Consider the following 23684-nt stretch of genomic DNA (forward strand, 5'->3'; position numbering starts at 1 on the left):
AGCCCTTTTATTTAACCAAAAAAATACACACAGAAACACACACATTTCATGAATGAAGTATACTTTTTGACTAACAACCATAAGGAAGCAACAGTCAGTTTCTAAAACCAGCCTATACTTATTTTACAATTACCCTAAAAAATTAACGAAATTCCCCCGTCGATCGTCTAGTTTCTTTCTGAACCTGATTACCTATACAACGCCTAACACGACGGGGTCTCCTATCCAAAATTTCAACGTAACGAGGAACTAAATTATATGTTACACGAAAATGAATTGAATTCTAAACTACGGAGAGAGGGTTAGCGTGATTTGTACAGGATTTAACGGTACAGCAGGAAGGCGGGTGCTTTACAGATCCCAACGGCATCTTCCTTGGTGTGTGCTGTACATTTTATGCCAAACGAATGGTGAAAGCCGAAACCTGATCGCCTAGGCTGAACCGAGACTGAACTTTGCTCTCACAAGGACGCCAGAGGGGCCAGATCCGACATCATGATGGCAGCCGAAACCAGATTGCCTCGGGGAACCCTTGCTTCTCAATTAATGGATAGAACTGTCGAGTGAAAGCCAAGGTCCGGTCTCTTTGTATGACATCCCGCATGATTGATCAGTTGGCCGTGATCATCTGATTGAACATCTTGTCAAGCATGTATAGTTAAGATTCATGCATAGTTCACAACTTCGAATGCTGCAGGACTCGATCAGTTGCCCTTTCTGCCCTCATCCAAATAAATCTCAAAGGGCCTTCCGTTGCACAAGCTCTGAGAAAGGGATTCCGACCAGGGTCCTAAAAGCAAATATGCTCCTTGCAACTGGTTAGGAACACTGCGACCGAACACTGGGTCCTAAGAGCAAGTATGGCAGGAGAGCTCAATTTCCCATGTAGTGATAGAGTGACTATAATCTTCACCTATTTTGGTGTTTTTTTTGTGAGGTTAATGCCCTTGGCCTTTTCCATTTCAGCTTCCTTTTCGACTTTCTTCTTCTCCAATTCAGCCTGTTTGACATTCTCTTCGTGTGCTTTCCGAAACAACTTCACGAAATTTAAGAGAGTCACGGTAACTGCAGTCATCAAAAAAGGGTTTTTAATACGATGATAGTTAGTTTCAGAATGTATACATGAAAAGAGTTAATTACAGATTGTGCGCATCCAGAAAAACCCCCGTCCCATAAAAAACATATAGGTTCCACCGAAAACATAAACTCTCTTACCCAATCCAAAATCTAAAAACTTAAAAAACCCTCACCCCCATCCACTACTAACCTTGCTCAAATGGACAGCGGGCGGGATCCTCACCAAAATACAATGCAAGCGCATCTGCATTTCTACCCTGTCCACCAAAAGCAAATGACAATGCTGAGATCATAAAATACAAAATAAGACCGGCCACAAGGACACAGTTGATAATTAGCATATTACCACCACAGAATATAGGTTCGTCACAGATGCCACTTCGGTCTCAGCAACAGTAATGAACTCTTTCAACGTCTAGAAATTCAACAATAAAAACAAGTACCAAAAAAATTGTTAGGGAACCCATAAAGAAACCAGAAGAAGAAAAAGACTGGCCTTTTAGCATTAAAAGGGAAAAATTTAATACCTTACGGAAAACGTCTGACACAGGGCCATCATTTTCTGATGCCGTCAGCTCCTGATTGAGCTTTTCTAACCCCTTGATTATGGCTTGCATTTCTTCTGCTAAAGACTTCAATTGTATCTGCATGGAAACAAGATTTGTCACATGCAAAAATTAACTACAATGCTTACAATTAAATTAACACCAAGGAAACAAATGGCCACCTTTGTTGCAGGTTCCAGGCTGACAAGGTCCTGGTGAAAATCAAGGAGTCCCGGTGATTTAGATGCAAGGATCTAAGACACAAGAAAGCCAAACCTTAGATTCAAAATTTGATGGTAAGTACCGCTTACAGAAAAAACAGAGACAACATATCCATCTGTGAGAAAACTTGTATCCAAAAAAATTTGGCAAGAATGAGAAATTTTGCACGCAATCATCTCTTATTTGTTAGTTCTCATCAGACAATAACGCATTTGCTTCAATATATTCACTGCATAACCCAAAAAAAAAAAAATGAAACATACCTTACAAAGATAATGCATGAGTGTCATCTTACTAGTAGACGCACGTGTATCATAGAGCTTTAGTAGACTGTCTAACTTAAACCCAACAGCAGCACCTGTACAAATAATTTAACAATTCATATCATTTCACAAAGGCTTCACAAAAATAAAGCTAAGTGTAGATAGGAATTTAAAATGGAATACGAAATAGCTGGTTTCAAATAAAGGATGCTTCTGCCGGTAACTCTTAATCCAGCATGTGATTCACATAATTTATCTTAATACTTCCCAGTCTACAATAATAGGTTATCTTAAAGTTCTTACTTCAAGCAACATATAAAACAACCTTCCTACATGCTCTAAATTCAACAAACATAACAAATTCCAATATAACATACCCCTTGCAGTTCCTTGGTTCAATGTGTTCCCCAAAAAAAGAATCTTCTTCATAATCTCCTTCAACTTAGCAGAGTTCCGAACCTAATTTATCAGTAAAAGAGTAGCTGAGTTAATATCGGTATCTATTTACTGCAGGAAGCGATTCATTATTAGTACTGACATACCTCCTCACATGCAGAGTTTACTGTGTTCAAACTTCTTTTAAATTCTGAGACCTGCAAAAGAGGTCAAAAATTAGATAAAGATGCAAAGAGAAAAACATTAGGCCACATTTACTGACACCAGGAACAAAATAGCACATACTACCAAACCTGAGTGCCGAACTGAATCTTGAAAGAAAAAACTCTCATCTTTGACTCCACCCGAGGCACTTTCATCAACTCCAAAAAGTACTGAAACATTACAAATATACAGAGACTTTAAATATCTGACAATTAGTTATAGCTGTAAATATTTAAGGGAAATTACAATCCAATATGCACTCAAAACATCTAGCACATAATTGCTATTATTGAAATTCTCCAAGCAACATAAAACATAATTAGGAAAACAATATTCAAAAACTTAATAAAGTTTATGTAATGCAGAGCACTACTATCACAAAAGTTGGGAATATCTCCAAGAAACTAATCTGAAATGATTCCACCTGACCATTCAATAAAGTTTAGGTAGTGCCTCACTAATTTCCTTTGGGGTTTTCCTATGTCTAATTAAGACACCGATTAAACCAATAGCAGTGTAATTTAGCATCTTAAACAAGGACAAGCAAATTATATCCCTTAAAACATTGTAAAAACATATCATTTCTTGGTATCGGATGGAAAAATTCCATATATTGTTTACTCCTCACGCAAAAAGAAGTTGGTCCATCTCAAAATCTTTTATTTTTCAACAGTCAAGGGAAATCATTTATTGATGTTTACTGATTATCAGCCATCTTCAAGTCTTCCATTGCCGCCACATTTACAAGTGTAATAATATTGGAGGAATATTTTTAAATTAAACTGAATAAGTGGTGAATGGACTAATCTGTGTCTCCTTAATATTATAAATTAATAAAGCACAAGATCATGGGGACACAATAAGATTTAAATCATAATTTATAATATTCAAAATCTGGTCAAAGCTTTTGTATATGGCACAGAAAAGGCCAGCGACTTAGAGCATCTCCAATGGGATATGCACAATCCCTTGAATGTGTAATATACATTTTTGGTTGGCCCGAAAGCTCCAATGGAGATGCAAAATATTCATCTTACCATTGGAGATGCTCTTATTGTCATTAATCTACTAAGACAAATACTTCAAGAATATGCTATGATCTGGTTATACCTTTTCACACTTCCCCAGGGTCTCCTTGTCACCAGTGTAGTTCTAAACAACATAAATCACAAGCAAGAAAATATATAATTGATGAGGAGATGAAGTCATTTCAGATTGTAAAAAGGGACTATAAAAATAACCAACAAAATCGTAAAAAAAAACAAAAAAAAAATTGTAAAAACGAATAAAGGCCACACCTTAAGAAGTTCCATCTCTTCTTTAGTAGGACAAAATTTAATTAAATTTTCCACCTGATCAACATCTAATACTGAATCATCCATTGCTAAAACGGCAGCCTGAGAATGTGCATACAAATACATAATTAGCTAAGTATGAAAAGTGTTCATTTACAACATCAGCATTAGAAACACTCGGAAAGTAAAAGCCAATTGAGAAGACTCATCAGATAAGCAAATTATCTATATTCACGAACCACGAGTAAGAAGAAATTCAACTGGATCAGCTTACCATCATATCAGGAAGTGGCATCTTAACTTTTGTGAGCATAATTTCTGTGTTGTTTGCCCTTCTCAGGTCAATCTACAATGTGGAACAAAGTGAATCACAGTAAGAAAATAGAGAAGTAATAGCATCTGACATTATATTGAAAAATGAAGAAAAAAAATATTCATCAAAACAAATCTCTGCTTTAACGAATATAGCCAACACGCAGCAACGTGCACACCCAACTAATTAATATAAGTGCAACTATATAACAAAAACTCTGGAGACATGGAGGGATGGATGATAGATGGTTACATTCTAACAGAATAATCAAACCCCATAACTGGTAGGAAGACCCAGAAAGTATAACAGGAAAAGAATCCCCTTTAACAAGCATAACTTTAAGAATATATGATTTTACAGTAAAATAACCAATTGTACAAAATTACCAGTTGGACTTTCTCAGGTTTAGAACCAGCAGACTTGCGGCGCCCTCCAGATTTATCTGAGTTTGCAGGTTTTGGAACTATAGCAGAGAAAAGGCTCTCTATCTCTGACACATCAAATTCTGGCTCACTAGATTAAAAGAGAAGCACATTAGTGATTTGAAATGAACAATCTGAAACAAAATACACGGTTGCATGTGTTAAACATGTAAGATCCATCAAATCAACAACATAACTTTATGGCAGAAAACATGCTGCTAACGGAATGATAAGTTGAAAAATAAGATGGAATACTTTTGAGTCTCTCCATGTCTTTGCAGCTCCTCCCACAGGCTTCCATGCAACGCCCTTGTCACCTTGCTCCAATGTAGTGGTTTACAAGAGGACCGTCGGGGCGCTGTGGCAGGTATCCCACGTCCGCGCCCTCTACCAGCGGTAGCTCCTCTGGCACCTAATGTGGGTGGCGGTGGAGGAGCACCACCAGGAAGTCCAGGTGGAGCAGGAGGCCCAGGACTACAACCTCCTGGAGGTGGTGGGGGAGGTGGTGCTCCATGCAGTGAGGGAGTGCGACCTCCACCAGGAGGTGGAGGAGGAGGTGGTGCACCGTGCCCTGATGGTGGTGGAGGGGGTGTAGGTGTGCCCCCACGCATTGGCGCGGGCGGCGGAGGTGGTGCACCATGTCCTGAAGGTGGTGGAGGTGGTGGAGGTGGCCCCCCATGCATTGGAGGGGGCGGTGGAGGTGGGGCACCATACATAGGAGGTGGTGGCGGAGGTGGGGCACCATACATAGGAGGTGGCGGTGGAGGGGGGGGCCCCCGCATTGGAGGTGGTGGTGGTGGAGGTGGAGCTCCACGCATTGGAGGTGGTGGTGGTGGTGGTGGAGGTGCTCCCTGCACTGAAAATGGTGGTGGGGGTGGTGGAGGTGGAGTTCCACGTAACGGTGGTGCCGGTGGTGGAGGTGGAGCTCCTTGCATTGGAGGTGGTGGGGGCGGGGGTGGCGGTAAAGCTCCACGTAAGGGAGGTGGAGTTCCTTGCATTGGAGGTGGTGGTGGTGGTGGGGGTGGTGGAGGTGGAGTAGATGAAACTCCCAACATAGGAGAAGGCGGTGGAGGAGGTGGGGTACCACGAGTAGGTGGTGGCGGTGGAGTAGGTACTCCAACTCCAAGAGGCTTGGATGCACTTGCAGCAAAAGGAGGTGGAGGGGGAGGCGGCTGTGGTGTAACACGGGCAGCTGAAGAGTACCCAACCTTCCAAAGAGATGAAGAAGTCAGTGGAGGCATTATGGTGCCACTATTCTGCCCACCAGATTGTCGCGGAGGGGGAGGGGGAGGTGCAGGGACCAAAGCTATACCAATATTCTGCGTGCTAGATGACAAGGCATAAGGAGGTGGAGGTGGAGGTGGAGGTGGTGGTGGTGGTGGTGGCAGGGGAGGATATGGGAACAAGGACGAGACTGAAGAGGGCTTTGAGAAGATAGAGTTAGCACTTAGCAGAGGTGGCAGCGGTGGTGGTGGAGGAGGTACAGCTACCTGTGACAATGGGGTAGCTGGTGACAAAAGCATAGGAGAAGTGTACAATGAAGATATTTGAGACACAGGTGGTGGAGGGGGCGGGGGAGGGGGAGGAGGAGGAGGAGGAGGAGGAGGTGGAGGTGGAGGCGGAGGGGCCACTACTGCTGCATCAATATGTTCTGTTTTAATAGAGGAAAGCTCTGTCTCTTGGATTGGTGGTAGTGTCGATGGCAGGCAGGATGTGGATGTCTCTGTAAGTGTCTCTGGTGCAGACTTTGAATGCTTCAAAGGGTCCACCTTACTATGTTTCAGTTCAGTTTCCACATCCTTTGAAACCACAGTTCCAGAAGAACCTTTCAATCGAGCATTTGCATTTGTATCTTTTGAAGAAGCAGTACTGGCAACACCAGCTGGTGCACTATTATATCTTGATGGTGGATAGTAAACATGCATTGAATTAGTATAAGAGCCTTTGTTAGGGGGAATCCACCTAGATACTGCATTTGGTTTTGCTATTTTTGCCGAAGTGCCCTGAGTTTCTTGTTGTTTAGTCTTCTGTTTTGCAACCGTAGTTTCTGCACCTACTTTTGCATTAAATGAAGGCTGTCTCTTATAAGCAGGTGGCTGCAATCTCTCAGATTTCGGTCTAGAGACCTCAGCACTCGGTTTTGATTGTGCAACCTTGGTCTCTGACCTCTTCCGTGGAGCGCAGTCTTCTTCATTAATTATATCTTCCATCTCTTCCAATTTCTGACACACCTCTTCTACCACTTCCTTAGATCCAGTATGACTCCGCACATCAGCAGCAACTGGGATGAAATTTGACTTCATATCTCCATCATCCACAGCAATGTCTTTCACTGCATCGACATTGGAATCCACCTCATTGAGCTTGTACTTCACATCGTCAACAGCAATGTCCTTCACCGCATCAATATTAGAATTTGCCTTTCTGTCCTTTTTGTGCTTCCCATCATCTGACGTACAGTCTACAAATGCCTGACGATCTAAATCCTCCTTCCAGATTTTTTTCTGAACTATATCTTTAGGAGTATTGTCGTGAACCATGGAAGTGTCCAAATCCGCCTTCACTTCGTGTGAATCCAATGCATTGCTAAATATCTCTTCCACCTCAAAAAATTCCTCAGGTGATGCATTCCCTGGCTCGCTTTCTTCACTTGCCACAACTGTGGTGATATTAGGCACAACAGCATCAGCGTCCAGAAAAAGTACCTGATACAGATTTGAGTATGCATTTAACTCCTATAGCTTCAGAAAAGGACACCCATATAAGAATAAACAATGACATACCTCTGCTCTAAAGTCCTTTGGAAACTGATCCTTGGCATCCCAAAGAATATCAATATCATCACGACCCAGCATCAATATATTTGATCGTACAAATGCTGTGTGGAACATAACCCGCAGCATCATCTCCTCGCGAACCAGATCTTCATCTAGGTGGATGCATTCAAGAACCACATCCCCTCTAACACGGCAACGAATATCAATTTTCACCAGCACACACTCTGCCTGTGATTAGGATTCATAAGAACGCTAAAAAATATATCATCTTAGTCATCAGATTTTGTTGCATGAAGTAGACATTACCTGTACATAGAGGTGGGTATTCTTTTCATTCCTTAAAGTTGAAAAGAGAAGCTTAGAGCTCCTGTTAGCTGGTGTAGAAGGGTCTTGACCAAAAACACGGATAAAAGGCCTACAACCTTTTCCGTCATCAAAAAGCGGTAGGTTTCGAAGTATCAGACAATCCAAAAGTAGAGGTGTATCTGATGGAGGCCATTCAGAACCCAAATTTCGTCGTGAAATGTACTGAAGATATCTCATCTGCGAAGGCTGTGGGTTTAAAGGAGATAAAATATTGAGAAGTTCCCTAGGAGCCTGCTTGTAAACCATTTCAAGAGTCTTCTGCTCCCCACTGTATTGTTTACGGTACAACAGAAGACCCGCAAGCATAAACGCGAGAACAGGCCATCCTCCTCTTTCACAGTGCATCAACAACACATTCTGTTGCCCCTCCAATGACAACCAACTCTCACTCGAACGAAGGAAGTGATGAATCATCTCTAGTGGCAACAGCGGGCACCCCTCATATTGCCGAGGGTAATCCATTACTGTCATGTCATACTGCGTAAGCACGTCGGAAATTTGGCTCCGCTTATCCCCTTCTCTGAAGTTAAACACCATGAAAGAAGCATCTGGGAAGTAGTCTTGCAGCTGCGCTACAATGCCACCCAAGTATACTTTGTACTCATCTTCTTCCAACACATCGGTCGAGAAGCAGCAGTCGAAAACTGCATAATTCGGAGCCAAAACAAGTTAAAATCAATCCACATTACACTAAAAGGTTCACAATTTTGAGCTAAAACAATCCACAAGCATATATAATGCACGAAAAAACAAAATTTGATCGAATTCGAAGCAAATTCAATCGCATTTCAACAAGAACCCCAGAAAAGACTCTGAATTTCCATCAAATCCAACCGCATTGGCCCAAACCTCAACAGATTGAGCACAAAAAGACCAGAACTTCGCAGAATTTGGCAAAATTCTCAAGAAAGACGAAACGGCGACGTACCGTACACCCGCTCGGAGATCTCAAGAAGCCGATCCGGCGGCTTCCGATAGAAGAATCGTCTGAACAGCGCCATCTGATGGCGCTGTTTCTCCCCCGATCGGATCCAAAACGGTAATCGAAATCAGCTCCAATTGGATCACAATTCCGATCCCTTGCAATATACGCAGCCAGATCTCGCCTTTAACCGATTCTTCAACGGTCCAAAACCCGACCCGAACGAGCCAAACCCTTCCGGCGAAACGAAAATCCCGAAAGAAATCGCCAATTGAGAAAAAAAATCAAAAGGGGGAATTGAATTCCCGAGACGAAGTGAGGGAGTGGGGGTTTTGGGAAGGGCAAAGCAAAGGGAATTCTAGAGAGAGAAAGAAGAGAGAGAGAGAAGAGAAGTGGACTGAGAAGGAGAAAGCAGCTACAAGACCCGACCCGTCTTCTTCTCCTCTTGTCTCCGTGGGGGCACCTCTGTGTGTCTTCTGCAACTCTCGCTTTCTTTCCTTTTTTTTTTTTTTTTTGTTTAATTTAATTTTCTTCATTTTTTTTCCCGTTTTTCGGGTGGGGCAGCGCGGGGGAGGGATCGGCCGGCAGCTGTCCGACGTGGCAAATACGATAGTGGCAAATTAATTAATTGATGAATAAAGTTCGTTACGAGATGATTAAGACCACTGTTACTGTCTGAAAAGGGAAAGATTACGTTTGTTCGGAAAATGATTCTCTACGGATATCTTTCACCAAATCATTTAATTCGAACCTTTAAAATTTGATATAATAGCTAAAGTTATTATAATTTTTAAATGGGCTTCCTGTTTGTAGCTGTTTGATCAAATTTCAAGGATCTGGATTGATTGATTGAGTGGATTTGATGGAAGAGATCCGAAGATAATCTCTTTTCGTTTCTTAGGTCTAAGGTAAAAGCTTTTTTTTTTGGTATTTACAGTTTAGTCAAACTTATGGTTTCAACATAGAAATTATTATCCGTCATTTAGTACTACGATCTAGTGGTATTCCTCTTCACTTATAAGTGAAATGTCTTATGTTTGATTCTCACTAAAAACAAGTTTGAACCATATTATTGCTAGCCAATGTGAGGCTAAGTCCACTCACTCTCCCTTAGCGTAAATAATATCGTTTGTTCAATAAAAAAAACATAGAAATTATCCATGATTAAAAAGCATTGAGCAAGTTTACTTCTTTTTAAGAGAAATACTAAGGAAACTCTCATAAAGTTCTGAATCCTTTATACTCTCTATCATTTCACAATTTAACGTTAATTTTTCTGGTAATCTTATAAAATATTGTGTTGAAAATATGAGGTAACAAAAAGTTTATAAAAATTCATTTTTTAAAGAATCTGCTTAACATTTTTCTTCTCTTATTACAACATATTAGTTGGGTCGAAAACTTAAAAGTGAAAGTAACGACTCAAGTTTATTTCGAAACAATCATTATCAAGATAAATCAAGAATTACAGAATTGATTTTTGTGATCCAAATTTTGTCTTCTTTTATGTATTCCAACTACGAAGTTGTTTCAGAATGGGACGATTTACTTTGAAATTTCTAAGGTACATAATTATTTTAATTTGCTTTGATTTACCATCCAAGAATTTTCTAAAGTCCAAGTCCCAAATGTTCATCTTTTGAGGATAGTGGGGTAAAGAAATTATATAATCATACCGCATAACGTTCCAAAAAAAAAAAACGTCATGTCGTCGCGTAGCCAATCCCCATGTGCGCTGACTCTCACTGCTCTCTGGGTGACTTTCTTGGACCGGTTTTTCTGCCCTTCCAGTTCTCATACACTCTTATCTTATCATATTTTGTGCGGTCACGGTTAAGTCATGTCAATATTTTATATTAATTTTTTTTATAAAGATAATAAGACAAAAAACAATAGTGATATAAAATGTTGATGTGGCTTAGATTGACGGTACAAATAAGAAGGGATGAGAGTGTATGGGAAATGAGAGGGGAGAGAAGCCAAGTCCGACTTTCTTTGTGCCAACATGATCATTTCTGGATCCGAGAAGATCCTAGAAATTCGTGAATTATATCTGTTTATCGTATATTATGCAGTTAATTTTTATCAAATATTGTTTATGTTTAATTTTAAATAAAAATATTTAAAATAATTTCTATTTTCAAGATATACAATAAACTGATGAGATTTACGAATTTTTAAAATCTTCACAAAGAGACGTCATCAGATCAGATGGCACTTGTCTCATCAAATCAAGACGTTTCTTTTTTCCTTCTTCTAATTGTACGTTTCCGTTTCCCGAAACGCCTTTTGCTCGTGATCGACTATACGACAGCTTTTCAGTCCCGAGGGATGTCGTTTAGCACTTGGAGCCGGAACCACCACGTGATTGCTCTCTCACGTGTATTCGTTTGGACCGTCTAATTTGTTTTCGTTTGTGGTGGGTTTCTTGAAGCACCAATCACCGCCGTCCAATCTTTAACTTTCATCCAATTCAACTAATGGACGGTGACAAATAAATATAGGGTGATGGCCAAGCAACCTTTGTTATATAGTAATAATCTAACACACATCATGTCGTAAAAAATTAATCAAAATCATTGAATGGTTGGTAGTAGCCTACTCTCCAATTTACATGCGCAAGATGAAACTCGCACGTCATTTTGATTTGTGGTTTTTACGCTTTTAGTATTGTATCTTGTTGAAATCTCTTTCAGACATTATTTAGGGATCTCCAAGGCTCGTTTTGTCTGTTCGGATGTTGTTTCTTAGTCTTGTTTGGGATTTTTGACCACATTATTTACTTAAGTTGTTAATTACTATGTTAATCTCTTTAAATGTCCTTGTAACCAAAGAAACATTGTCATTGCAGAAATTAGAGGCACATGTTGGGGTGAAAAGCTTGGACCACAAAGGCAATGAGATCCAGATCCACGTGGCGTACATGCAATGCAACTGATTTATCAAAATGTCAGAGACATGAACGGTGAGATTACAGTGATCATCTTAAAAAGGGCCCCACGAAATGATTGCAGCCACTCCGTGCATGCCATGTGCACCCTAGCATATTCTGAGAGAATATTTATCAATTGGGGAGATGATTCGTGAAAGCGAGACCTCACCTTCCAAAACCTTCACCATCATGTGTTTGTCTTAAGGTAATTATTATGGTAACAGTAATCCCATTTGCTTCAATAACTATTTTTGATAGCCCCTTACCTTAATTAATTTGATGGTACTAACTAGGGGCTCGTTTGAAAACGATTTTAAAGAAAACATTTTTGAGTTCTAAAAGTAGTTGAAGTGTTTTCTGCTATAAGCATCAGTGCTTCAAGTACTTCTCGATGATTTACTTGCATTTTTATTAAAGATTGGTTCTAAAAATATTTTAACTAAAATCTTTTAGTCATTTTAAAATCACTTTCAAACGAGCGCTAGTACTAATTATAAAGTAACAGAACAATGTTTGTAATAAGGACTATTTTGGTGTTGAGCAAAGCGAGGGTGTGTGTGTCGATTGATAAGCCCCACACATGATGCGCAATGTTAATGACAGCATAGAGGAGAAAAACTTTCATGCAACAAGAATGTCATTGTAATAATATCTTAAGTCAATCACTGTTATGTGATGAGTTTAACGTACAACAATACGTATTTGGCTTGAAATACTGTCATATAGACAAAAAGATTCAGGTACATTTCTCTAACTAGCTCAAACAATTGTATGTTAAAGTATTGTACTTTCTTCTAATTAACGTGTTGTTAACAATGGTCAGCAGTTTCTCATGCGGAATGAGATCTTATTAGTGCCCGTTAGGTGTGGGTGTGAGTGACCAATCATGCACTGTATTTGAAAAAAAATCAAAATATGTAATAATAATACGTGATTAATTTAAAATAACGCTACAAACGTAAGTTTATCTTGAATAATAGACAAGCTCTGACAATGATTATGACTTGAAGGGTTTGAGTGGAGGAAAACCCGATAGACCCCTTTATATCCATGGCAGTGACAGATTTGGGCCATTGGTTCCTTTTCATGTTCCCCTTTACAATCATGGAGGTTGCAGAGCCCTTCACTCATGCTTTAGTTTCCATCTTAATGTTGTTTTGTATTTGTTTTGATCCCATTGATGCAAAGCTTACAAGTTGTAGTAGTAGCTAAGGTTTTGAGATGTCCATTAGAGGCTTATATGAGACTGGGGACACCCAAGTGACGTGCTAACGGTGTCCCGAACTTATCATGTCTCCATATGTTTGAACTTTGTTACACAACGACACATAATTAGTTTGAAACCCCGTCACCTTTACAGCATTGTTTCAGTGAAGTTATTCTCTCAATTACGGGCTAAAAGCTACATGAAATCGAGTGCACTCCTTAAGTATTTGTCTCTTTCTTCAGGTAAGTCTCTCTCTCTCTCGTAGGACTTCCATTCCATGACATAAATACACAAGCCACCATGATTTCTTAAGTCGGCGATACAGCATCATGTGTAAGTTTTTCTTTACATGCGGTTGTTTAACTAACACGGGACATCATAGTAGCAGTATACTCACACCTTCGAGGTCTCCATCAAATGAATGACTCTTCCTAATCCACATGATAAAAATTGGATTGGACTTAAATGTGAATGTGAAGTTGGATCGGTCTTAAATCTGAATGTGTTTCAGATTTTGGGCCTCAAAATGTTGTATGCGTGCAATAATCTGAGCCTGTCAAACGTTTAAATATGTAAACCTGCTGTGAGCTAAGGATCCTTCCATTTTTGCTATTCTTTCACTTCAAGACTCTTCTGAAAGCTGAGAAGTTCAGAAGAACCAAAGCTATAACGATACGAAGAGAGGCATGATGCCCTAACCTACGAAACAAGAAACTGTACACGGCTTTTCCTCGGAAACCATTGCTACGAATCTATGCATTTGCCCAACGGGACTTTGACAAAACAGGAAACCAGGAGCTAATCAGGCAACAAACAAAAAGTTTGAACAAGAGAGAGAGAACATTACTCTAAACAAGAGATCCCATCGTTTTAGACCATGCTTTCCTCCCCTCCCGAATATTCTAAGGTGGATCGGTAGTTTCTCTGCTTACTTTGTCACCGAGTTTGTGGCAGAGATTTTCACTTCCTCAACTAGTGGATGCAGCCGCCTAGATGGAAATGCCAGCGACCAGGTTGTACTCTTGTGTTTCTCGTCGAGATCTGTCTCCTTTTCTGGTTTACTCAAAGTCTCTCCATCAGACATTTACTTCCCCTGCTTTTTACCTGCAATTCAAAAGTCACAATATTTAGCCAAAGACAGCCATTGCAATCATCACCTATATTTAGTCAGCTACACGATAATGTAGTAAAGTACCCCTCTCCATCCCCGATCCACTAGGTCTGTGGGGAAAACCAGAAGATATATGGTAAGTTAGTAGTGTTAGTCCGGTACCTCTATGAAACCATGAGTTCCGGGTCGCCCTTCTGATGCGGCGCTCATGTCTGTCCAAAAATTCATCAACTCTATACGGTTGAGACAACAAGGGTCCGGAAAATTCAACCTTTTCTCCTTGATCTTGAAGTTGAAACCCCTGTTACAAAACCAATATTAACGAGGTTAAAGACGCCAGGTGATCATCTATAAGACTATAACATCACCAAAAACAAAATTTTTTTTGCCTTACAACTTGTATTCAACTTGACCAAAAAAAACGAATAACTAAGAAAAGCTAAAAGATAAATGAGACGGTATTCCTGTGGTGTTCCAGGTAATGCGAAAACTGGGAGTTGTATGTCGAAAGTCATATAATTATATCTGATTTCTGTATTTACAAACTTACTGTATCACTTTTAGCTGCCATTTCCTCTCTCTGATAAAGTGCCAATGATAATTCCTGCGAATGGTACTCCTCGGAAGCATCAAAGGAATCTGGACGCTCAAGCTTGCCCCATTGTTTCAGCATTGCAAGCTTTGCAATCTCGTATGAATCGTTCCCTTTAGAATCAGTGCACCCCTTGTACGTAAGTTCCCCATTTTCATGCCTTCTTGAGTCAAAGTTGCTCCTTGTATGCACTGTGATCGAAGATTCTAACGTGTTAAAAATGTGTCCTCTTGAAATAGACCGAGTATGAGATCTTCTGGCCTCATCTTTTCGTCTCTTTGCCCATGCAAAGCCACTTGATGTAGAAACCTCTAATGGACCGGTGAGTGGAATGTCTCCTTGAGATGCATTTTTTACATGCGAAGAGTCTTCTACTTTACCAGCTGACGGCTTTGGAAGTTCCCTCCCTACTATTGAGTTATCTTCCTTAAGAATATGTCCATTAGTGCCATTAGTTTTATAAGAACCTCGAGACTCAGCTGCCAAGTCCTGCAAGATAAGGTTGAGATTATCAATAAGAACCTTCAAATGGTTACCATTAAAACACACAGACCCGCGAACAACATACAAGAGAGAGACCTCTGGTGGTGCCAATTTACTAAACCCAAGTGACTTTCTTGCTGGCTTTCGTGTTTCAGATCCACGAACACGCCCACCAATTTTTTTCCTGAAAATTCAGCGACCGCACTAAATTTCAATTTTCATACTTTGGTGAGGACTACACTAATTTTTTTCACACAAGAGAACAAGAACCACTCACCTATTTGCCTCCTCCCGGTTGTTCGCATCTATCTCTTTGCTAGGTGGGTACATAGGCAAGCTTGATGGATCGCATGCATGAGGCTTCATTTTGAAATACTGAAGTGGGAATAAAGAATACTGTATTAGGAAAATCTGAATGATGAGAACCAACGCATAAGGTACATATTACATTATTTTTCACATTACCTCGGATGCAAGAGCGGAGGAGGCAGTCCCACGCTTGTGTGGTTCTACAGAAAGGAGAGTCTCTAGTAGGTTCAAAGTAGCCGCAGGCAAATCTTTAAAGGTATCCCGCAGAGAACTATCGTAAGGTTGCTGTGGTTTAAATAGAGTGGCATGAGGAAGTTTGGACTTTTTCCAGTAATCTTCTGGCGGGGAGCCACAAAGCTTGAAAATCTTGTGTAATTGTTCAACCTGTCAGCAGAAAATGCATATAAGAAATCCAACAGGAAAACCAAACCAAAGTATGACAACAGCAATCCTTGTACAACTTTGATGCATGCATAAAAGAGTTTTACTAATGTAATGCATCCTAAGAGGGTCAATGTGTTAGTTCTCATAAAATATGCACTAGTTAAGAGAATCAGATCTTTAATTTTTCGATTTATGCAAGCATAACGGAGGACTCTGCACTCAGATTGCCGTGTTGATAAACATGCTGATTATTTTACCAAGACTGATAAAGAAAAGCCATGTATTTCGATTAGTTAATCACCTCTGTTCTCCCTTGAAGAACAGGTTTCCCCATTAGTAGCTCTGCAAACGCACAGCCAACACTCCATAGATCTATAAAAGCTCCATAATCAGTCGATCCAAGCAAAAGTTCAGGAGGACGATACCATAGAGTTACAACACGACTGGTTAGGGGTTGCTTATGCCCGGTATTACAGAAGTTTGCCAACCCAAAATCAGCCACCTTCAGAATTCCTTCATTGCTCACCAGAAGATTTGATCCTTTTACGTCCCGATGCATTACACCCCGCGAGTGACAATGCTCAAGTCCAGATAACAGCTGCTTCATGTAGCATTTAATCTACAAAATACAGCCAACATCACCAATTTGAGCTCCAACATGGATGGAAAGATAGACGACTAACTGTGAAGTAGAACATCACGAAAGATGAATACTACTAAACTAGCATGACAACTATTCATAAGAGCAATGGAAGCAAAACCTGTGCCTCACTGAATTTGATGTCAGGGTTAGACAAGAGTCCGGTAATGTCATGTTCCATGTACTCGAACACAAGGTATATGCTACATGATAATCGGGAAGTAATTAAGCCCTCCAGTTTAACGACGTTTGGATGGTCAAGCCTTCTAAGAATCAAGATTTCTCGTGCCATAAACCTGACGCTCTCAGGCTCAAAATTGTCAAACCGCACCTTCTTCAAGGCAACTATCTTCCCAGTTTCAAGGTCCCGTGCTCGGAACACGCTACTATATGTACCCTGTCCAATCTTTTCAAGGAGTTGCGATCGAATAAGAACAGATAAGAAGAAAGACGGAAAACTATCAAGGGTAACAAAACATATACCATGCAGATATAGTTTCTACAATTCACAATCAATTAATACTTGCAATGAAGAATACGAACAATAACAAAAGTTAGATTATAACGATCCAATCGAAAAATATATCATGTAGATATTCCGGGACAGCAAAATTAACCATGTCGAAAGTTTTGCCAAGAAAAAAACAGTTGCAGAAACACCAGCTTGGATTTGAAGGCCTTGCATTTTACCAAACAATCTGAAAATGGTAAGTTGTTGTAAGCTTACTCCGATGCACGCCATCGATTTCAAGCAAGTGCTTAAAGTTTTTAGCTTTTTAACCAGCCGATATTCTAAACTACTCTAATTTAGACGGATCAAACGCGGGTTCAAAAACTACTCTAAACAAATATGCCAACTTTCTAAAAAAGTGTAAGAAAATGAAGAGTAAACGTCTCACTAGCCACATTGAATTTTAACGTTTGTGCTCAACATTTTTGTAAAATCCAAAACTTTTTTAAACAAAAACCAAACAATCAACAAAAAAACTCGAACTTTGCAAACAAAATCTAATAAAATGAGTGAGAGAGAGAGAGAGAGAGAGAGACTCACTTTCTCTAACTTCTCATATGCATCTGCACGGAGTGGGACCCACCCTTGAATGGCTTCGCCGGCAACGGCGCTGAGCCAAGTAGGCCAGCCGGCGGCCACCTGCTCACCCTCCACATACTTCTGCAGATTGCTCAATCTAAAACTCAAAGACTCGGAATAACTATTATTGCTCTTGTGATAATTCCCGCCACCGCCATTCGAACTCGCTCTTCCCGACTCACCCAACTCGTTCCCGCTCAACTCAGCCCCCTTCTTACTCTTCTTCTCCGCCTCCCCCAGCCCGACCCGACTCCGACCCGAATTCCCCACATTGTCCCTGAAGGCGCCCGAGTGGTCGAACGCCGGCGTCACCGACACCGCTTGCTTCGAGCTCACGCAACCCATCGCCGGCCGCCGACCCAATGACCATGCACACCCACCCGCCGAAATCTGGGTCGACCCGGATCGGGAAGCCGCCGGCTCAGCTAGGGTCGGAAGTCCGGAGCAACCAACCAGCGAACCAACCAACTGGTTTGCTCAAAACATCAAAAATGGAAAATGCAGAGCTGGAATTGAGACGGAAACAGAAACTGGGTTTTATACAAACAATCCAAAGATAGAATGTTCGTTTGTAATTATCTCAATGATTCGTTTCATCACTCGCTTTCTCTCTCTAACTTTTTTTTTTTTTTGCTTTTTTGAAAATTTAATTTTCTATTTTTTTTGCGGTAATCGCGGGGATGGGGATAGAGGATTTTAATGAGCGGTTTTCTTCATGCAGACAGAACAAAATGTATATGTGCCCGTCCCGTGCTGCCAAAATTCGAGTCTTTTTTTGTTTTTTTATAACACAGAACAGAACGATATTTTATACTAATTTGCTATAAAGAAAATGAAAAAATATTTGAATTTGGAACGTAAGAGGTTAAAAGATGTAGATTTTAACTATCAAAGCAATTCACATGCAATTTTCATTCGTTTTTTAATGTCGCTTGTAAGTGGTATTTCTCTTTACTTCCTCGGGGATGAAAATGTCTTAAATTTGATTTGAATTGATGGCAAGTTTCGTGTTTCTTTATTATAACTAAGTTATAGTGTAGCTTCACACAAATATCCCACTTATTCAGCTAATGATCATATCATTGTCGAAAAAGAAACGATACTAATCCATGTTACGTTTTGATTATGTTTTTTCAAGACGTAAAAGACCTTTCTTTTCTTTGCTTTTTTGGTAAACAAAATGAGAACGCGTCATGCGATTGCCAACGCGAGTTTTTGTGGGGACTGTTCTTGTTTTGTTTGCAACCATTTTATTCTCTGGTTTTTGTTTGCATTGCTATTTTTCTTTGTTTGCATTGCTAATTTGTGTGTGTTCAAAGTTATTGAGGTTTGCATTATGTAGGCCACCATTAGGCAGCTACATGGGGTTGCATGTTGGTGCATGGGAGGGAAATAGACTGGCATTACACAAGTGGGGTCCCAATCAAGTATGGGGATTGGGAACTAGTTTAGTGGTTGGGTCATGAGTCATGAGGTCATGAACTCCTATATGGGGTAGTTGTTGTAATGTTGGCTAATGGTACATGTAATGGGGTTGTGATTAGTTTTTGGATTCTGTTTTGGGTTATATAAATTGATTTTGAAGCAACTAGTTCTTGGTTTAATGGTAGTTGTATTAATTTAGCTGGTAATGTTTTAGGTTAAATTCTTCTACATGCAAGAATAATACATTTGGCAGTTTAATTTGATGTTGACAGTTGTCTCCACTCATCTTAAGTTCGACTAACTCACTTTATTAGTATTTGTGATGAATTCAATACCTAGTTGTAAGTTGTAACTAGCTCAATTAAAGTAGCCTCTTAGCACTTGTCTTCACTTATCTCAGATTCGACTCACTTGATTTATTAAGACTTTTAACGAAATCAATATCTAGTTATGACTAGCCAAGTTATAGTGATGTAACTTTATTATTGGTGTGGTGGCGGTAATATATGTATACAAAAATCATATACACAATATTTCAAAATAAAATATATTTGATTTTGTAAAGTCTGTTTCAAGTTTTGGCATAAGAGTAGGGGTTGGGTTTGTGGATATATCCAAGAAAGGGGAATGGAAGGGAAAGGGGAGTTGATTAAAGAACTTTTGTTTTTTGGTGAACGATTAAAGAAGAAATGGAAAGCAAGAAAAAGGAGAGAGGAAAACTCGACCCTTCCTTCTTCATGCTGTTCTTTTGCCCATCTCCCACTTCTAAGTTTCTGACATTTCTTATGAGGCCTTCAAACTTCATTAGTCTCATGGCCCCACATGTTGAGTTTGATGGTGGGGTCCACTAAATAATTGGGACAAAGCATCTCTATGCTTAATCTTGGTTTAGCAGTCGAAAAATGGTAAGAATACTCTTTCAAAAGTGAGATTTTTTATAGACTTTTTGTTATCTTATATTTTTTCCACAATGTTTTATAATATTAACACACGTTAAACTGTGATGTGGTAAAAAGTCCATAAAAAATCCGATTTTGGAATAGTGTTCATAACATTTCTCCTTGCAGTTTTAGCTCAAGTTGGTTTGCTGCATCTGCGGCCTGCCCACCAAAATGAAGAAATGAATCATCTTAATTATATTATCTGTTTTTATCTCAGTTTGGTAGGAGTATCTAAGTCCCTGAATGTAAAATTTAATCACACAATATCTAAATATTGATGAGTGAGATTGACAACATTTCGGTTATTGAAAGAGTGCATTTTTTGGGTGCTGAAAATAAATGAATAGTGGGGTTTTCACAATTGACACTTTCATAAGATGTTTTGGGGACATACAATTGATGATATATGAAAAAAGTAGTTAGCTAAAAAGTAAATATATTTAAGGGCATGTCTGAGAAAGTGAGGAGCAATGCATAAATGTAAAGTTATGATCTACTCAAGCCACATGTCAATTTCACAAAGTAAATCCAAAGCAATTATGCAGTACAATTGATGTTAAAAGTAATTTTTCTTAGTTTAATATACATTGTCGGTGTTTTATTTATTTATTTATTTTTTACAATTTAAGGGCTCATTTGGAAGCTTATTTAAAATAATTGAGAGCGCTATTGGAAAAAAATGTTTTTGAGTTCCAAAAGCAACAGGAAGTGTTTTTCCAAGTTTCACTAACATTTTTACTAATTAAAGATTGGTATAAAAAACATATTTATCAAAAGCGCTTTCAGTTATTTTAAAAGTATTTCCAAATAAGCCATAAAGTTTCGAGTCTAATATGGTATCAAAGTTGTAGTTTTTTCATGAGGTTTCGTTGTGCTGTGAATCCGTCTCTGCTTAAGCTTTTGAGGCTTAGTAGTTTTCTAATATGATATTTCATGAGTTTTCGTTGCATTGTGTATCTTTCTATGGTTAAAACTCGGATTCCAAGAGGTTTCGTTGTGCTGTGCATTTTTCTATGCTTAAGTTTTTAGGACTTAGTGGTTGTCCAATATGGTATTATACTTAAATTCGTGAGGTTTCGTACGTTGTTTGCTTAATCTTTTGGAGCACAGCAGTTGTCTAAGAATGCCAATCCTTGATTTTTAAGCTTCCCAGTTACAATGATAGCCAAAGAAGCCGACCTTCTTAAGTCTGCTTAGCTGAGGTTTAACAAATACATGTTGTTGGAGTGAGGGTCTGCTGCTTTGGTAATCTACGTGCAAAATACGCAATACGTTAGCTTGTTTTTTGGTTTCCACCAAACAATATATGCATGGAGTTTATATGCATGGCATGGAGTTTCGTACGTAATTCGTATGACATACACAAAAATAGTATAATCTATATCAATTTTACTATTTTAATTAGCTAGCTGTGATGCTACAACCTGGACCAATCCATCAATGGGATGTATGTATTAGCTATGCATCGGGATTCTCTCCTTTCTCATTCTCCTCTTATTCAGTTTCCTCTTTTTTTTTTTTTTTTTTTTCTTTCTTGCTCTATAATGAAAGCAACATAAAATGTTAACATAGTTTAATCGTTAACATTTAAATAAGAACAAACTTGAGAAGAGGAAAATAGAAAAGAGAAAATCCTACTCCATTAGCTATAACCTTCTAATTAATTAGTTGGTTAATAAGATAATGATAATCCAACTAAAAAAAACATGAAAAGTAAGAAATTGGCATGTGATGTGTGTGCATGCCAGTTGCCACCACTACCTTGGACTCTCACCCTTAAGTTATGATTGCTGCTTCCCATGATCCAATCAAGATCTCTAGCCACTCATCGATACCACTCACGCACCAGAAAATATAAGAATTTGGTTATCATATATTTTTTAATTTATACAAAAAAAAAAAAGGTTATCATATTAATTTGTTTTTATTAATTATCACATTGAGGCAAAGAGCACCACTTTTGAATATTTCTTGACGACCTTGAAACCTACTTTTCGTAAGAAACCCCAAACCCTAATTCTGAAACTAGAATCTTCTTTTGGATATATGACGAATTTTTCTTCAATAGTCTGAAACTTCGAAGTAGTTCAGAAATGAACGGTAAAGTTTTACTCTAAAAAAATCAAATGATAAAAATTATTTAAAAAAATAAAAATTAATAAAAAGGATTTGAAAACTTTGAGTTTTAACGATAAGGACAAAATAAAAGGTAAAGTGAATAGTACTAGGATTAACTTTTTAGTGTAAAAATATTATTTTTCGTTAAAGTGAACAGTATCAAGAACTTTCCGTTAAAGTTCCCTTTAAAAAATTGACCTAGTAAGACTTGAACTGCAAAAGACAAATCGGGAAACCAAATTGCACAGTTAACCTTAAAAAAATTAGGGATATTTGATGGGGTAGTTGAAGGTAGGTCTAGTTGCATGAATGTCACTAACAAAGACCATATTGTTCAACGACTTCACTCATATATAATTAAGATCATGGTGTAAATATATTAAGAGGAGCTAATTAATCAACATATGTCCTTCCTTGGTGAATACGTTTTTAATATCTTATTTATGAGCAAAAGTTAGAAGAACCAGTAGGACAGGTCACAGACTAACAAGGACAAGACAAACAAATAAGTAGATGTGTTGTTTTTTGGTTCAATTATTTAATTATGCTTCTTATCTTGTAAAAAAATTTCCTTTAAATTGAAGAAATCACTAGTTCAAGTGGAGGGATTCATTTGTCAAAAATACTTTTTATTTAACAAAGATTTTTCACTGAAGGACCCAACTGATTTACGGTGGACAATCACAAGAACCACTACTATCGATTTTAAATATCAAGAATCAAAATAAAGAATTATGCTAATCTCAAAGACAATTTTAGTTAAAAAATATTTATTTAAATTATTTTTTTTACAGATCTTTTTGACTCACAAATAATTAAAAAAAAAAGAATATATAAATATTTAAATCATTCACGAATATGCTTTTAGGTTTGGTTGCATGGACTTATCAAATAATAATACGCTTTTAGACTGTTAGGTTGGGTTAATTATCATTGTTATAATTAAGGTTACTCTATATATAATATCAATTCCTGTAGAACATAACGAATATATATATATATAAAGAGTGGATCCGTGACACCATTTTTTTACATAATTTTGGCACATGTTTTGTAAGATCCATTTCATTATGTATTTTAACGATCAAAATCGTCTATATTTTATAACATCATTTGTAGATCATCCTTGTGAAAAATCGGAAAAATCTAAAACTATTAAGACATTCATTTATAATACCCAAAATTGATAAGACACATTATTAATGCATTCTACAGGTTTTAGTAAACACAAGGTTGAGAATCATACTTATTCACATACATGACGAGTAAACGTGCCCTCAATTGCGCCCAAAATCAAGTTATTTTGGTAGTCTGGTATAATCTAGTATCAAACTTGACAAAAGATATAAGGCTCGTTTGAAAGTGCTTTCAAAATGATTGAAATCATTTTTGGTGAAAATATTTTTAGAACCAATCTTTAGTAAAAATATAAATAAATCTTAAAAAAAACATTTAAAATGCTTTTAAAATTCAAAAATATTTTATCTAAAAACGATTTCAATCATTTTAAAAGTACTTCTAACAAGCTCATACTTTAATCTCTCCCTAAAATGAGCTTTAAGATTCATGATTGCTTGGAGCTAGACTTGTACCGCAGTTGATGGGTCAATCAAGAAGGTAGGTCTCAATGGAGATATGACCCATTATTCT

The 23684-nt window shown here is 38.4% G+C and overlaps 2 protein-coding genes across 4 annotated transcripts; both read right to left on the reverse strand.

Annotated features, from left to right (window-relative positions):
- Positions 1-44: 44 nt before the first annotated feature.
- On the reverse strand, positions 45-9300 carry LOC103455545 (formin-like protein 20). 3 transcript variants are annotated; one of them, XM_008395132.4, is made up of 17 exons: positions 8809-9300; positions 7821-8524; positions 7521-7742; positions 4993-7442; positions 4702-4828; positions 4277-4348; positions 4006-4104; positions 3818-3859; positions 2797-2877; positions 2650-2700; positions 2485-2566; positions 2108-2202; positions 1805-1876; positions 1605-1721; positions 1424-1492; positions 1268-1334; positions 45-1065 (listed from the first exon to the last, which is right to left on the reverse strand). In XM_008395132.4, exons 1-17 carry the CDS (start codon positions 8879-8881, stop codon positions 914-916), a joined length of 4575 nt encoding a protein of 1524 aa, XP_008393354.4. In that variant the 5' UTR covers positions 8882-9300; the 3' UTR covers positions 45-913. The 3 variants fall into 3 exon arrangements, 2 of the variants coding, with proteins under 2 accessions (XP_008393354.4, XP_070668104.1); XM_070812003.1 differs by lacking the exon at positions 8809-9300 and having other exon boundaries at positions 7521-7738; positions 7821-7962; XR_011575336.1 differs by lacking the exons at positions 45-1065; positions 1268-1334; positions 1424-1492; positions 1605-1721; positions 1805-1876 and having other exon boundaries at positions 2789-2877.
- A 4225-nt stretch (positions 9301-13525) lies between these two features.
- Positions 13526-18303, reverse strand: LOC103455382 (protein IMPAIRED IN BABA-INDUCED STERILITY 1-like). Its single transcript, XM_008394969.4, has 9 exons — positions 17512-18303; positions 16582-16866; positions 16122-16439; positions 15593-15820; positions 15405-15502; positions 15224-15311; positions 14603-15133; positions 14215-14353; positions 13526-14045 (listed from the first exon to the last, which is right to left on the reverse strand). Exons 1-9 carry the CDS (start codon positions 17893-17895, stop codon positions 14026-14028), a joined length of 2091 nt encoding a protein of 696 aa, XP_008393191.2. The 5' UTR covers positions 17896-18303; the 3' UTR covers positions 13526-14025.
- Positions 18304-23684: the final 5381 nt, after the last annotated feature.

This window comes from Malus domestica, chromosome 14 (assembly GCF_042453785.1).
Source record: "Malus domestica chromosome 14, GDT2T_hap1".
In the NCBI taxonomy this organism is placed as follows: Eukaryota; Viridiplantae; Streptophyta; class Magnoliopsida; order Rosales; family Rosaceae; genus Malus; species Malus domestica.